The 17,252-nt window shown below is 40.8% G+C and overlaps 1 protein-coding gene across 9 annotated transcripts in view; it reads left to right on the top strand.

The window, feature by feature from the left end:
- SLC11A2 (solute carrier family 11 member 2) overlaps positions 1–17,252 on the top strand; it is a 54,197-nt gene that overhangs the window by 19,779 nt on the left and 17,166 nt on the right. For 5 of the 9 annotated variants that reach the window (XM_041736212.1, XM_041736213.1, XM_041736214.1 and 2 more), the window contains exons 9-17: positions 1,019–1,174; positions 1,823–1,981; positions 2,801–2,887; positions 3,881–4,000; positions 4,146–4,295; positions 5,238–5,311; positions 5,910–6,063; positions 7,725–7,778; positions 14,357–15,636. In XM_041736212.1, the coding sequence (XP_041592146.1) occupies positions 1,019–1,174; positions 1,823–1,981; positions 2,801–2,887; positions 3,881–4,000; positions 4,146–4,295; positions 5,238–5,311; positions 5,910–6,063; positions 7,725–7,778; positions 14,357–14,434 (1,032 nt within the window). In that variant the 3' untranslated portion in view covers positions 14,435–15,636. Of the gene's footprint in view, positions 1–1,018; positions 1,175–1,822; positions 1,982–2,800; positions 2,888–3,880; positions 4,001–4,145; positions 4,296–5,237; positions 5,312–5,909; positions 6,064–7,724; positions 7,779–8,655; positions 10,118–14,356; positions 15,637–17,252 lie in introns of those variants that run through there. The other 4 variants (XM_041736211.1, XM_041736215.1, XR_005984871.1 and 1 more) reach the window with 3 other exon arrangements.

The raw sequence follows: 17,252 nt of genomic DNA, 5'->3' as shown, positions 1-17,252 counted from the left end.
CGCCTGCCTTTGGGCCAGGGCGTGATCCTGGAGACCCGGGATCGAATCCCACGTTGGGCTCCCTGCATGGAGCCTGCTTCTCCCTCTGCCTATGTCTCTGCCTCTCTCTCTCTCTCTCTCTCTCTGTGACTATCATAAATAAATAAAATTAAAAAAAAAAGAAACTATAAAGGATATAATATATGCTTTCTAGTTTTTGCCCCAACCCAGATACTCCTAGGAATCAGAACCATTATATGCAAGAATAGTAGCTTTCCGTGTTTAGTTGTTATAAACTCTTTGTTTAGCCAGTTTGGCCTGAATAACTTTTATTTTTTTATCTTTTTATTTTTTAAAGATTTTATTTATCCAAGAGAGGCAGAGACATAGGCAGAGGGAAAAGCAGGCTCCCTTCAGGGAGCCCGATCTGGAACTCAATCCCAGAACTCCAGGATCACGCCCTGAGCCAAAGGCAGATGTTCAACCACTGAGCCACCCAGGTGTCCTGAATAGAGGAATAATTGTGGATAATCCAGAATTGACTATATTCTTGGATCTGTATCCTAGGAGTGATTATGAAGCTAATGTCAATGAGGCCCTTACTAGCCATGTATTTCTTTAGAATATTAATGACCTGGGCAGCCCCAGTGGCTTAGCGGTTTGGCGCTGCCTTCAGCCCAGGGCGTGATCCTGGAGACCAAGGATCGAGTCCCACATCGGGCTCCCTGCATGGAGCCTGCTTCTCCCTCTGCCTCTCTCTCTCTCTTTCTCTGTGTGTCTCTCATGAATAAATAAATAAGATCTTTTAAAAAAAAAGAATATTAATGACCTTCTCCACATATCTATTTTGTATATCTAAAATATGACATGAAATATCTGGATATCCCAATCCTGAATTCTCAGACGTCTGGCAGCAAGTCCCTCACACTGCTTGGTTGTTGAAGAAAGTGTTGTAAGGAGCAATGGATGTTGAGTGTTTCCTAGTACTAATGTTCCTCCACTGGTCTCATATTCTAATAGTTATTATGTTGGTATGTAGTATGTTACAGTGAAGCCCAGCCAGAGCCAGGTACTCAAGGGCATGTTCCTGCCATCCTGTTCAGGCTGTCACACCCCACAGATTGAGCAGGCTGTGGGCATCGTGGGAGCTGTCATCATGCCACACAATATGTACCTGCATTCTGCATTAGTCAAGGTGAGCATGGCCCTTCCATCTGTGCCCTCCAGATAGTTCATGTTTCCTTAATTGCAGGGGACACACTTATTTTAAAAGTGTTAGAGCCCTGAAGGAGCAAAAGGTTTTTTCACTGTTGGATGTTTATAAACTTCACACAGACTGTTTTTGTCACAAAAGTGACCAGAAATAAGTGACCCCACAGAGAAACTGGGACTAAAATTCTTCATAAAAGGTCCATAAGTACACCAAGTCTCTTGTATTTAAATCTAAAAAGCCTGAGTCCCTTGAGGAAATCAGGAGCAAAGAACCCAACCCAGGTTTCATCAGTCAGTTTTATGTAGTAGTTTGCTGGGAGATTTCAGAGGCCTTTATGATTAAGGTTCTTAGGACTGAACATCAGGTGGTTTTTGTATGTCAGTGGTTCTTCTAACCACAGTAACTGAGAGCTCAGTAGCACATAGTCATCATTTTCCTGTTTGGAGAATGTGCCGTCAAAGGGTCATGAAGTTCTTAGTCACTTAATGAACTGGAATGTAAGTAAGTTTTCTCACATTTTATATTGTCAATTGTTTGCCCTCTAAATCTTCCAGCTAACTCCAAGTTCGTGAAATATTACAGGGAAACTTAATCTAACCAAAAAATGACTGTTACTGTTTATCTCTCTAGTCCAGACAGATAAACCGAGCCAATAAGCAGGAAGTTCGAGAAGCTAATAAGTACTTTTTCATTGAATCCTGCATTGCTCTCTTTGTTTCCTTCATCATCAACGTCTTTGTTGTCTCCGTCTTTGCAGAAGCATTTTTTGAAAAAACCAACGACCAGGTGGTGAGTAGCCGGGGTTATGAGTGATAGTGAATGTGAGGGTGGTGAAGGCCAGAATGGGGTAGGCAAAATGGCAGTGACTTGGAGCTCAGGGGAGGCCTATCTCCAGCCTCAGGGCTGCCCCCTATTACTGCACTAGTCAGGATCTAGAGTCTGGGGGCAGACCAAACCTACACTCGTGTTTCACAGCTGTTGGCTCAGAAGCGAGTTTGCCACAAATAAAGATTGCCTCATGCTATGCTGTTGTGTTTGTGGTTTCATGTCTTTTTGGCTCTTTGTCATATACTTTTGTTTCCTGTTTATCAACTGCCAGCCTACATACCTGTCCTGCCATTTGGTCATGAGGACAGGTAGGGAGGAGTCAATAAACAGAAAATAGAAACTGGCTAAGATACACTCTTTTGCATTTTGAATTCTCTGTCATCTTGATTCCTGATTGCCTATTTATAAGACCTCTGACTCCTGTCTGCTTTGACTTAGGACTCTTCTCATATTTCTTTTTTTTTTTTCTTCTCATATTTCTTAAGGGCCCTCTCTTTCTGCCATCACTTAAAACAAGCCAGAATTCACATATTACCTTACACACTTTTAACTCAGTAAATATTTTTGATGGCATGAGGGTGTTGGAGGATTATGGAAGATCACCAGTGTCATTGCTGCCAGTCCCTGCTCCCGTTACAGCCGTATCCAGTGTCTTATCTCCAGTCTATGTCTCCTAGGGGATTTGAATATGACCTATAGTTTGTGATCTGCTGGAGAGCTCTTCTGGTCTGGTCCTTGCCTCAAAAATAAAAGTTGCTCCTAAATTGCTTTGTGTTCCAGGTAGCAGTCTGCAGAAACAGCAGCAGTCCCCACTCTCACCTTTTTCCTGATGATAACTCAACATTGGCTGTGGACATCTACAAAGGGGTAAGCCTATTCAGATTTGTGATCACTGCTCCTGAATCAGTATTCTTGGCATAGTGTCTGATCTTTTTTGTGGGTTCACTTCAGAGCTGAACCTATCTTCCCTGGAGTGTCATTTATTTCAGAGGTCTAGATGCTGGACAGCCATTTTTGAATTACATGGGAGGGAATAGAGGATGAGCTGAAAGATGAACTGTATCAGCAGTTCCCAGGGTTATGTTGGTAGTATATTGTTTCATAGGATGCTAATTGGAGGAGACTAAAGAGAGTGTTCCTGGTAAAGTATTCTTTATTGGGACCTCTTAGTAGTCTTTTTTATGCTGGTTATGTTATGAACCTCCCAAGAGTAGAATACATAATTTATGTAGTATTTCCCAAATGTATTTGACCTTTCTCTTTACTCCTGTTACTATCTTCCAGATAGTGTATTAAGTAATATAATTTGGGAAATGTGTAGACTTTTTTTTTTTAAGAATTTATTTTATTTATTTTTTTTTAATTTTTATTTATTTATGATAGTCACAGAGAGAGAGAGAGAGGGAGAGGCAGAGACACAGGCAGAGGGAGAAGCAGGCTCCATGCAGGGACCCTGATGTGGGACTCGATCCTGGGTCTCCAGGATCACGCCCTGGGCTGAAGGTGGCGCTAAACCACTAAGCCACGGGGGCTGCCCTAGACTTTTTTTTTTTTTTTTTTTTTTAAAGACTTTTTTTTTTTTTTTATGTACTTAAGATCTAGGTTGAGGATGAAGGCTTTAGGAACTTGGAGAAGAGGAAAGACTAAGCAAAAGAAGGAAGGAATATCCAGCAAAATTTAAGTCGAGGGCCTCTAAAATAAGATCAGGTCCTGAATCTAGCTATTGGGATAGCTCCCAGCACAGCATTTGTTGTAGGCTTGGTATATAGCAAAGAGGGAGAAATGCTGTAGAGAAATTCTGTTTTGGGCGTTGTCTAAGCAGATCACTGACTCAGCATCTTTCTCCCCTGCTTCTCCCAGGGTGTTGTACTGGGATGTTACTTTGGGCCTGCTGCACTCTACATCTGGGCGGTGGGGATCCTGGCCGCAGGACAGAGCTCCACCATGACAGGAACCTATTCTGGCCAGTTTGTCATGGAGGTATGTGCTGTTCTGACTGGTATAGATTAGGGGAAGAAAACATTGCCCTTTTGTTACTTTTTAATCCCATGTTTCTAGAGCCTCCCCAAACCTTTCTTTGTTTCCTATTCTAGACATTTCATCCTGCTTCTGTGTTCTCTTCCAGGGATTTCTGAACCTAAGATGGTCACGTTTTGCCCGAGTGATTCTGACTCGCTCTATTGCCATCATCCCCACTCTGCTTGTTGCCATCTTCCAGGATGTCGAGCATCTGACAGGGATGAATGACTTCCTGAATGTGCTGCAGAGCTTACAGGTGAGGAGGGAAGATGGGGAAACTCCCATCCCATTTAATCAGGCAGCATTATGTATTGCTCTTATGTACCAAGCCTGTAGTGCTGGGGAAAGAAAGACACACAGTCTCAGTCTGTAGTAAATGTTTGGAATCCTGGTATCTAAAAAGCTTTTAGGGGGCAGCCCCGGTGGCTCAGCGGTTTAGCGCAGCCTTCAGTCCAGGGCGGATCCTGGAGACCTGGGATCGAGTCCTACGTCAGGGATCCCTGTGGGGAGCGTGCTCCTCCCTCTGCCTGTGTGTGTCTCTGCCTCTCTCTCTGTGTGTGTCTCATGAATGAATGAATGAATGAATGAATGAATGAATGAATAAAAAATAAATCTTTAAAAAAATAAAAAGCTTTTAGAAATGATTTGGTTTGTGAAAAGCTTGTTGAATGGGAATTAATTAATTAATTAATTAATAAAATTACTATTTTTTAATCCAAACAAACATTAAATAACATAAGATCCTACTAGGTCCTATGGAGGTTAAAAAGACAAGGCGGGGCAGCCCGGGTGGCTCAAGCGGTTTAGCGCCGCCTTCGGCCCAGGGCCTGATCCTGGAGACCCGGGATTGAGTCCCACATCAGGCTCCTTGCATGGTGCCTGCTTCTCCCTCTGCCTGTGTCTCTGCTTCTCTCTCTCCTCTCTGTGTATTCTCAGAAATAAATAAATAAAATCTTAAAAAAAAAAAAAAAGACAAGGCAGATACGAATGTTTTTAAAGACACTGGATCAGAATCGATGCTAGGTCCATGACATTCTACAGGTTTCAACATAATGCATGAGCATATTGGGGCGATAGGCGTAATTTCTCTCAGAGTAGATGAGGCAGGGTGTGCGTTTCCCTTTGCTAATAGTGCTGCTCTTTGGAGTGATAATGGATCTCCAGTGGTCCCATCTGATCTTTATTCTTTCTTTTCCAGCTTCCCTTTGCTCTGATACCCATCCTCACATTTACGAGCTTACGGCCAGTAATGAATGACTTTGCCAATGGACTGTGAGTGTACTTCTCTCAATTCCCCAAAAATATGTGGGGGAAGGGTGTCTTCATTGAACAGGCCAGTCAGGAAATGAGTCATGTACGGGAACCACATGTTTTGAGAGGTGAATGCTGGAGTGCCTCTCAGTCTTTGGCTTAGAGAACAGAGACTGTGAATGTGGTGAAGAGGGCAAGCACGTTTTTCATTTCTAGCACAAGACAGTCCCACTTTTAGGGCTTTAATTCTTCAGCTTCAGCTGCTGAAATGTAAAGCCCCTTAATTCCATGTTAAACGATCTTAATGAGAAAAGCATATACATCTTTATATGCGTTTTTAAAGAGTATGGGGTGTTTGAATTATTTGTTGTATCTGTTAGGTACTTATTACTTATATATTCTAGAGACTTAAATACTAGGGGTTGACAGTATTTTCCCCTCTTTCTCCCTATTAGTGTCTCACTTTGGCTCATTTAATCTAACTGGGACATAGTAAGAACACGTTTCAGTTCATTTTGAAATGCCTCTTAACTCCTGTCCTATCAGTGTCCTGACAGTGTCCTTTTCTGCTTGTGGTTGGGTTGGACTATTCCACCAGTGACTGATGATTCTTTTGCAGAGGCTGGAGGATTGCAGGCGGAATCTTGGTCCTTATCGTCTGTTCCATCAACATGTACTTTGTCCTGGTTTATGTCCAGGAACTAGGGCATGTGGCATTGTATGTGGTAGCTGCTGTGGTCTGTGTGGCTTATCTGAGCTTTGTGTTTTACTTGGTAAGTCCATTCAAGAGGGGCCAGGGATGTAGGTATCAGAGATGGTAGAGATGAGGCTTACTGACACCAAAATGAAAGGTCCCAAAAAGAGCACATAGCAATTATTTGTGTGTGTATATATATATATGTGTATATATATAATATAGTATACATAGCACGTAACAGTCTTATATCCAAATTATTTAGACAGTTTACATGAAATTCTTAGTCAGCTGTGGTTAAACAGTATTTTTAATCATAAAATTTATTTTGATTCCTAAGAGCTATCATGTCACTTCCATCTGGCTTTCATTCTTAATAATTTCTGATAAGAGAGTATAGTGTGTTTGGGGAACTAAAAGAACAATATAGAAAGTAGAGAGTGGCACAAGATGGGGTTGGTGTGATGTCAGAGCTTTGTCGGGGGGATACATGTGAGTTCACAGCCCTGCTCAGCTCTGCCATTTAATAGCTGTCTACTAAAGAAAGAATAATGATATTCTTTCATTGAATTACTCTAGAGTTATTTAAAAATGATAGTTATAAAATCATAGATACACAGAAAATGAATGCAGAATAATGTATTCCAGTATGATCAAAATTTTTTTCAAAAGTCAAGTAAATTATGTAAAAAATGGTGATAGTTGTGTTGGAATGGTACTGTGATGGATATGTTCTTTTCACTATTTTCTAAATCTTCTATAACATTACTTGCAGTAATGGAAAATAGTTCTAGTGACAGAAACAACAAACCCACCTCCCTATTCTCTACAGGTTTTTCTGAAAAATGCAAGTGTGGAGGTTTAGGGACAGCAGAATTTATACCTTATCTGCTGTAGAAAATGGTTAAGGATGGAGGCTGGAGACCTGCTTATGTTTTTAACACTTACCTAGTCCCCATGGCAGTATCTGCCACAGGTTAAGTACTAGATTGAGAAAATCACTTTAGTGACTATTGAAAAATTACATCTTGGATTGGCATATCTTTTCCTCTTTTCTTCCAGTAAACCTTGGGCACTAAGATTATGCTGAACCTATAATCTAGGGATTTACTCCAGGGAAACCCAAGTAACTGAATATGTCCTTGATAGGAATTATTTTAAGAATTATTCACTGTAGAGGTTAAGGGGATCCTTCCTTCCTGCAAAGTGGTTACAAAGACACTGAGTTGTCTTCAGTCATTCTGAGACTCTCTGGGTTGTTGAAGACCCATTTTTAGGCTGAGGACTGATTCCAGGGTGGGTTACTGCTGTTAAGCCCCAAAACACTTACTTCCTAGAGCAGCTGGGGATATAGTCCCAGTTGTCTCAATCTGTCACTCATTACCTCCACCTCCGCCTGCATTGTGAGGAATGGGGGAGAGCTGAAGAGAGTGGTCCTCAGGGACTCCCAGTTGTACAAAAGAAACAAATGACAAACACAAAGCAGTAGGAACAGAGACTTTGATATTCAAAATAGTATGAAGAAACTGTTGAGGAAGGCAGATTCCAGGATGTTTTGAAGAAGGTGTGGGGTTGGTAGAATGACTTGTGGGACCTGGATGGTAGGAGAGGAGAGGAGCAGAGCTGGATGCTCAAGGAAGAGAGCAGGTTTGCATCCCAGCAGTGCAATGTGAGTCATCGTGATGGGTAAGAGGGCTCTGCAGAGAGGTTGGTGAATGATGACCATACTTTGTCTTTCAGGGTTGGCAATGTTTGATTGCATTGGGCATGTCCTTCCTGGACTGTGGGCACACGGTAAGCATCTCTAAAGTCCTGCTAACCGGACAAGGCACTGGTGGCTATACTAAGTAAACACTGGATCAGTCTGCCTATCTCCCACAGGTAGCCATCAGAGCCAGTGTGTTTCTATGGTTTACTGTGTGAACAAAGCCAAAAGTATGTGCTGTTGCACAAACTGCACTCAACTGTTTGTTGGGAAAGACTTTATTTCACTATGTTTGGAAGATGGAGTTTTTTTTCTTCCTGACCTCTTAACCTGGGAACTGGATTAGACAGGATCTTTGAAAAGCTGACATTTGCTGCTATAATTCCAATTCAAATTTGTTTTATCCTTTTGAGAGAGAATCCTGTATGCATGATTCTTAACCAGGCTATGTGTTTAAAAAAAACATATTGAGAAATGTAATAAATTTTTCATAAGACAAATTATGGAATGGGTAATTATAGAATGGGTATGCAAGTTTTGTTTATAAAAAGATAAAAGGCTGAGAAATACTTTCCTTATGCATACCCTGTCAGTCATTTTAATCATAAAAAAATTAAGTCTCAACTCAAGTGGTCTCATCCATATTAAATATAAAATTATGAAACATCTACCTCTTTCAGGTTCAGGATTCTTTTACCTTATTTCCACTTTAAATTTCTTGGTGGAAGTTAAGAGGGATGAGAAAGCATAAAGAGGATGATAAACGAACAAAGAGCAAAGCTTACATGTAGGTGGTGATTATTAATCACCTTGGGAAATCACTGAGCAGATTTCCTCAGAGATGGAAGCTTATCAGGATTTTCTTGGGAGTTCCGATTTTCTTAACTTTCATGTTAGTACAGAGCTTTCCTGCTGGTATTACTCTTGAGTACATACAGTTTTAAAACCTTCACCTTCCTCATTCAGGAGGTTGGTTATAGAAAAAGATGGTAGCACTTACGAACTGACATTCTCATGAAATTTTGGAATGAGGAGAAAAGGCTTAAGGAAAGAAGAGTCATCTGTTTTATTCCTAAAAGACACCTCCTACCAGAATTGTCATGGTTTTCCGAAGCATGCCCAAGACAACTTGCAAGGCAATCTCAGGAGCTGTGGACATAACTGTTGCAAAGCTCTTTCTCTCTCAGCAAGTCAGTGGGACTCACTATGGTTGAAAGTTCTCTCTCAGCAAGGTTGCACTGGGCTACCTCTCTTCAGCCATTCCCTCAGAGGGAAAAGCTTTGAGACCAGATGGTGGAGCTCTGGAGTCAGAGGACATGGGTCCCTTCGGCCTGAAGCTGCTGCTCTTCAGCCACTTCTGACTTTTTTTTTTACCTGTGGAGCCTGGGATTATATGATTATATCAAATCAAATCAAATCACATTTGTTTGGTGGAGATAAATAACAGGTCTGTTAGAACCATGGACTTGTTGAGAACATTAATGGGAGTGGCATTGAAGGACTTCTCATTTTTGGAGCTTTCCATCTGGAGTCCTGGTTGATTGATACTTTGTATTCATCTGAGCCCCTCAATGCATTATTGCTAACATTTTGCACACAGTCGAGCACAGACTGGATGGATTATCTTTTATAAGGCATTAAGGATAAACTGCTGTGTTTCACTGACGGTACCTTATCTTAGCCCCTTAAGTAATAGGGCACACGATCATGAAAGAGAAATTTCCCTAACTGTCCCTCCTCACATCTGCCCCTCTCCCTGTCGTCATTCCCCAAACATCCTAAGGGTATTCTGTGAAGATCCCGGGGACTGACCTCTTGGTCTCTCATCTGGCTGTACCAGGTGAAGGCATACTTGACAAGAAAAAGTCTTTGTAAAGACAGTACGATAACACTACCTTTGCCCTGAGTCTGGATGGATCCAGTCAGTCTCAGGTTCACAATATTTAGAAGTTTAGGTAAAGCTGCTTGTTTTCTTTTAAAAGTTTTGTTTATGACTTATGGTGATGGAAAATTTCTTCCCAGTCAAATGGCATTTTATAATACTATGTGTGTAGTGTTTCACAGTGTTAAAGATACTCCCATACCATCTTCCATTTGATCCCATCAGAAAGAAAATGTGCTTCAGCCAGGACTCTGGGTGCAATAAACCATGCTTATGAAATGTCCCAGTGCCCGCATGTGCAGTGTTTCTGTGGAATGTTAAGGGTATACACTTGTACTTTATGTAAAGTGGTCCTTGTTCTCCATAAATGTGACATGAAATAATTGTGCTGTTACTGCACACCGGGAGTCAAAGGGTGGGAAGAGATGTAGTTTGGCTCCTGTGAGGTCCCGCTAGTGGTATTACAAGTGGTTATAACTGAGCTATTGGTGCCCACTTAACAGTATGTAAACTTGGTTTGTAATTAAAATTTTTTTCCTTTTCCTATTTGGTTTCCTGGGTATTTTTTTGACCTTGAAAATTATTTTGAAATACTGCAACATCAGCCACCACTTGGATGACATTTTAAGCCCACATTGTTAGTGATTTTCTCTTTTAAAGGGATGGGGGTGTAAATAGGTTTAGTCTTGAGAAGACTTGATGAACTGCAGACACCCAACACTAATACCAGTTTAATCAAATAGTTTTGCTGTTGGTAAAGGTCATATCATTACCATATTTAAACTAAAAAAAAAATTGTTATTTTGCCTTTCTATCTGTAGTCTTGTTTCACCATTGAAGTAGGTTTTTATATTCCATACATGCTGCCAATAAAAAGTATGAGTATTTGAAAAGAGAAACCAAAATTGTTTAGCTTAAAAATGGATAGCATTTTGGCAGAACTGATAAAAATGGAAATATTGGCACCATTTAATAAAAACAAAGACAAAAGCCCAGTAAAGCTACTGGACCTGTCACCATACAAATGACAGGAAAATCTAAGTCAGCACTTCATTTATCTCAAGGTTGTCACCAGAACTTCATTTTCCCTTTCTCTGTAAGCTTTTCCTGTGTCTTACTGGAGCCAAATACCGTACGTGATAGAAGTAATCTGGGAATTTTGTTCTCTGTGTTGACCTCACTCATTTAGCTCTCCCTACTTACCTTGAGTTTAATTTCAAAACTCAGTAGGATGCAACAATTTGAATATCCTGATTTGAGACATTTCTTTTAGTCCTGCCCTTTGGAATGCTCTCTGCTCCTTTGTTGGATGGGACCAGTGAATCTAACCATGTTGGTTTCTCGTGGCACCTTAGCTTATGAATGTTAAAAACCACTAACACTGACCACCGTATCGCTAGTCTTGGTCTGAGCACTCCCATGACCTCATTTAATTGTTACAAGAGGATCGGCCTCTTTATGGAGGAGGCTGATATGGCCCTATATCCAAGGGCCAAAAAGTAAAATAACTTCCCCACATAACATTGCTGGTAAATAAGCAGTTGGCACTTTGACTTGAATAGCTTGACTCCAGAGCCCACATATCATTACCAAACTATCCTTTATTTTTTCTTTTAAAGATTTTATTTATTCATGAGAGACCCAGGGAGAGAGGCAGACACACAGGCAGAGGGAGAAGCAGGCTCCATGCAGGGAGCCCGATGTGGGATTCCATCCCTGAGCCAAAGGCAGACGCTCAATTGCTGGGCCACCCAGTCGTCCGCAAACCATCCTATATAATACACAGTACACACTTTGTGCAAGGTCAAGACATCAAGTTCTTAATACCGGGAACACATCAGAGCATTTGCGTGATACTCTGATTAGTGATAAAATAAATTTTAACTAACAAGTTGCCAACTGGTAGACTAATATTGTTTGGCCTGTGTTAAATTTGAAGCAACTTTGAAGGATTTTTGGTAAGCACAGAAAATGGACAGGGCCGGCCCCTCTGTGATCCTACGCCAATAGTAGCTAAGAACTATTAGGCTTACTCATTTGCATTACCTCCCTACCCTTTACAGTATTTAGCCGATTCCTGTGTCATTTAGCCCCATTTCTCAGTGTCTCAGAGCAGTATGTCAAAGTTCGCCAACAAGGAGGTTCTGATAAGTCATCCGAGTGACTCTGGGGATCATGGGAGTAATCACCCCTTGCCTACTATATAATGAGGAAGCCCACCACCTCAGCTCTCGTGAAAAGGCTGCAGTGAATTCATAGTGTATCTGACAAATTGCTCAGGTTAAAATCTGAGATGTTGGGCAGCCCGGGTGGCTCAGTGGTTTAGCGCCGCCTTTAGCCCAGGGCATGATCCTGGAGACCCCAGATCGAGTCCCACGTCAGGCTCCTGGCATGGAGCCTGTTTCTTCTTCTGCCCCTGTCTCTGCCTCTCTCTCTCTGTCTCTCATGAATAAATAAATAAAATCTTTAAAAAAAAAAAAAAAAGATGTTAAGACCTTGAAGTGAATAACGAGACTTGTCTGAAGAGTTGTCTCTCTGCCCCAAGGCCAGTGTTAATCATTTCCTAGCCCGCTGTTCCTAGAATAGTTTTATCTTGCGCTTCATCTGGGATCGTCTTTACACAGTCATCACAAGCTTGTGAGGTATTCGGGGCAATTTGTGTTAAGAAATTACATTTGTTGAAGACTAACATTTTTAAATGTAGCATATACTCCCCTCTTACAAATAAAGAGGATAAGGCTCCATCCAAAAGGGTACATGGACTTGCTCAAGGTCACAGGAGGTGGCAAGGTTGGAGCTAGAACCCTACTCTGGTACCTTTTCCACTATACTATAATAGACTCTCCTATAGATTTACAGTCTCCGTTCTGTATTAACTCACAGGCTTTGATGCCAAGGGGTGATAACATTCCTAGAGCCCTAAGTAATAACAGTAGGGCTAAAATGAGATTCAGTGATTGTCTCTGTGTGTAGGGAAGAGAAAAGGAGTAAACCACAACTTCACAAATCCCAACACAAATCATAGGGATTCGGAGGGGGAGAAAAAGACGCCTGGGTGGCTCAGCAGTTGAGCATCTGCCTTCAGCCCAGGGCATGATGTTGGAGTCCCGGGATGAGTCCCACGTCAGGCTCCCTGCATGGAGCCTGCTTCTCCCTCTGCCTGTGTCTCTGCCTCTCTCTGTCTCATGAATGAATAAATAAAATCTTAAAAAAAAAAAAAAAAAAAAGGCAGCGCCTGGGTGGCTCCATCAGTTAAGCATCCAATTAAGCATCTGACTGGATCTCAGCTCAGGTCTCCATCTCAGGGTCATGAATTCAAGCCCGGTTATAGGCTCCACGCTGGGTTTGGAGCCTAGTTCAAAACAAATCCTAGAGATTCAAGTTTCCAGGAAGATGTCTGGCTGTGTGTTTTAAAATTTTTTTTAAATTTTATTTATTTATGATAGGCACACAGTGAGAGAGAGAGAAGCAGAGACATACATAGGCAGAGGGAGAAGCAGGCTCCATGCACCAGGAGCCCGACGTGGGATTCGATCCCGGGCCTCCAGGATCGCGCCCCGGGCCAAAGGCAGGCGCCAAACCGCTGCGCCACCCAGGGATCCCTGGCTGTGCGTTTTAAAAGCAGCCCACGTGATTCCAATTCAGCCTGACAAACATTTGGGACCCATAGGTCATTTCCCTCTCCCAGCACGTTCTTTTTTTAAGATTTTATTTATTCATGAGAGACACACAGAGAGAGAAGGAGGCAGAGATGCAAGCAGAGGGAGAAGCAGGCTCCATGTAGGGAGCCCGACGTGGGACTCGATCCCAGATCTCTAGGATCACGCCCTGGGCCGAAGGCAGCGCTAAACCACTGAGCCAGCTGGGCTGCCCACGTTTTTTTCTTTTCTTAATGAAAGGCTTTTCTCTGCTCGAGGTGCCAAAAGATCATGAGGCCTGGATAATAGGACTCAGGATTTAGACTGAGCTCAGGATTTATAATTAGTATTTAATTCTAATAATTTAGAATTAGTATTTAATATTTATTTTAGTTATTTAGAATTTATTTGATTTCTAAAACAGCAATAGAATACAGAATCACTCCGTGTGTTTGCTCTCAATGTCCTAATCAGAAGCAGCCATCCTGGGGCGTCTGATTGTCTGTCAGTCAAGCAGTTCAGGTCCCAGAGTCCGTCTGGCTTCCTGCTCAGTGGGGAGTCTGCTATTCCCTCTCCCGCTGTCCTCCCCCACCCCTCGTTGGTTGCGCACATGCACACTCTGTCTCTGTCAAAATCCTTTTTTAAAAATATTTTATTTATTTATTTGACACACAGAGCCTGAGCAGGAGACAGAAGGAAAAGCAGGCTTCCTACTGAACCGAGAGCCCGACATAGGGCTCAAACCCAGGACCCTGGGATCCTGACCTGAGTGGAAGGCAGACACTTAACCAACTGAGCTACCCAGGGGTCCTAAATAAATAAAATCTTTAAAAAAAGAAAGAAAAAAAAAAAGCAGCTATCCTGTGGCAAGTATGTCACAAAAATAGTCAAAGTGCAAATTTTGCTGAGGGCATTTGGCACTATCTCAGTTCTTAACTATTTCAGCTGCTAGCTATTGTTTTATGTGCCATAAATCATTCATGAATCTACAAGCTATTTCTATTCTGAAATAAAAATCAATACAGCAGTACTGGGAAATGACCTATATTGATGTACTGATTATAGGTATTCACATGCCAGTTACAATATTTAAATACTTGCAAATCAGTCTAACCCTTTGCCTTTTTTTTTTTTTTTTTGTCCTTAGTACCATCTGGGATTGACAGCTCAGCCTGAACTCTACCTTCTGAACACCGTGGATGCTGACTCACTTGTGTCTAGATGACTAACAGCCTGAGAGACTGTATAAGAATCACTTTCTCTTAGTCCTTTTTGTCCAGGTGTCCTGTTAACATATTCTCTGTTAGTTCAGAGGTGAGTTTTGTTCAGATGTTTTGAACAAAAGGCAAAGATTTCCTCATGGGAAGGGTGTTAAAAGCTGACTGCTGTTACTGTAGGACAGAGACCCATCCACCTCAACAGTCCTACAATAGCCAGAGGTAAATGGCCCATCCTGGCCACACACCCCTATGGGCTTGTGTCTTGACTTCTGGAATTGTAAAATATATATATGCGTATATATTTATGTAAACCTGAACATACCAGTTTGGGTAGAGTTTTAAGATTATATAAAATTAACAGATTTTTTTTTTTTAAGATAGTATTCAGATAAATCAGATATTTGTTTTATCTGGGTCGCAACTAGAAAGGAGAGGGAGTAATGAATACTCCTTTTCAGAATGATCTGGTCAAATTAACTTACCTTTAAAAGTGATACTTGACTATGGCCAGTTAAATTCCACTTTGGTTTTAATTGACCAGACCCTTAGCAACTACTTGATACCAGCACATCATTTCTAAGGAAAATGTTTCTTCTTTTCAGCAGTCATATTTAGTCGTGGTTATCGGTGTGCTTTGTAATTTTAATTCTCTCTGTTGCTTTTCTTGAAAACTAGTCAGAGGTATGATGGTATTTTCCAAAGAGCTTAATACCTTGTAAGAAGATTCAGAAACCATACTCGAACCAATGATCCGTTTTTCCATGGGGTAGTGTAACTCAGCCCATTCTAGCATTCCCGTTGTAGGTATAAAAAGAAGAAACTTCTAACATTTAACTTTGTAAGTCCCAACAGAAGATGATGGAGGTATTTGTTTTCTTTCTGATGTTTGCAGAGTCCTACCATGTCTTTTCTTCCCATTTTTTCCCATTAAAACTCCAAACACCATTTCTAGGTCCAAAGTCTATTTCCAGGAATGGCTATTTCTAACGTTGAATTTCCCTGAATGCTAAGCATTTTATTTTAAGATATTTATACCCAGTAAATATCTAGGACTTAAACAACTAGTTCTCATGTCATAAACTGCCTGCCTACATGTGGGTTATAGACTTGTTTTGACCCCTTTTCTTAACTGGGACTTTTTTCCTTAAGATTTTTATAATAAAAAAGTTAATACTTAAAAATTAAAAGATTTTGCCTAATTATCTGATTGAAAAGAAGATTTTCAACACTGGGCTCCCATTCCTGCGTGGAATTACATTTGGCTGGAATTGAATGGCAGCTATGCATTTTAATGGATCATACTCCAGGGTGGCACACACACACACCTTCATTTCCTTCTAGCCACAAAGGCATTGAGTTTGCAAACACTGCAGCTTTTGTATGACTTTGAGCATTGTTTTCCTCTTTCAGCTTAAAAGGTAAAAATCTGATCTCTCTGTTTTATTTTAAAATTTAGTGCTTTCCAGTAAGACTTTTTTTTTTTTAATCCAGACATTGCTTATCTTCATTTATAAAGACTTGGCCTTCTAAGTGGCAAGTTTTCTAGGATGATATTTTAAAATTCTCTCATTTCTATTTCAGAGGCCCTTTAAACTTCTGGTAAGAGTAGCATCCTTCCTTTTTTTTTTTTGAGTAGCATCCTTCCAATGTAGGTTAGAGTCCTTCTGATCTTAAAAAATGAAACTAAATTAATATCAATTACCAAGTTTCACTTGAAAAAGAGATTTTTAAAATGAGTTTCAGTATTTTAGATTCCTTTATACATAAATAGCAACTCTAGATGAACTGATTTGGATTTTCCTCTCTTCCTGGGCAATTAAATTTCTCAGTTTCATTACTTAGGGAGTGTTAGGAGAAAGAAAAAAAGGTTAAAAAATCCTGTTTAGCCACTCCTAAAAAGATGAAGTGCTTGGTTAAACAGAGACTAAGTACTTGGAGGATTCTATAACTCCTCTCCCTCCTTTAGATGTTTGTTACTGAGAAGAGACTAGAGTTTACAAAAGTTTATAAGTATACCCGACAGGTCATACAACTCTTGTAATTAAAAAATTGGATAAACTGAGTCATGCTAAAACTGGTAGAGGAGACTGATTTCTAAAGAGTGAGTCTTGGGTACACTTCTAAGTTAACATTTAGTCATTCTCTACAAATCTGGATTTTTTTTAAAGATTTTATTTATTCATTTGAGAGAGAACGAACAGTGGGGATGGACAGGGAGAGAGAGAAGCAGATTCTCTACCAAGCAGGGAGCCCAACACCGGCTCAATCCCAGGACCCTGGGATCATGACCCAAGTTGAAGACAGATGTTCAACCCACTGAGCCCCACCCAGGAGTCTCTAGATTTCTCTATGTTTATATGGGTATTAATATATTCAATCTTAAGATTAACCTAGATGCATATACTTACTCAGTTTCTGGGGCTTAACATAATAGAGTCATTTTGTAAGAGGATGTTCTGACAACGTATATCCAGTATGTCAGAGAAATGCAATTAAATAGTAGTTATGGGGCAGCTGCTGCTACAGAACTGTGTGTCCACCTAATATAAGAGGCGGTCAGAGCGTATCTAGGCAAATGAAAAGTTTAATCAGCAAGTGAAGTGTCAGGTTACAGTAGTTCATGAAAATAGCCTTCTCAGAAGTTTTAAACATTGATATGAAGACACCAAAGTTTCGCCCCAGAAGTGTTGTGCACATTTAGGTACCGTATATAATCTATATATAGGGTCTTCCTGCAATGACTCCTCCTCTTGACCCAAGCTAGTGTGGATAAAGGAGTATCCTGCTTCTTAATTTTTCTACATAGATGATTTTGCATTTTAA

This window comes from Vulpes lagopus, chromosome 21, assembly GCF_018345385.1.
Source record: "Vulpes lagopus strain Blue_001 chromosome 21, ASM1834538v1, whole genome shotgun sequence".
NCBI lineage: Eukaryota > Metazoa > Chordata > Mammalia > Carnivora > Canidae > Vulpes > Vulpes lagopus.
This window is presented reverse-complemented; position numbering and strand designations above follow the sequence as displayed.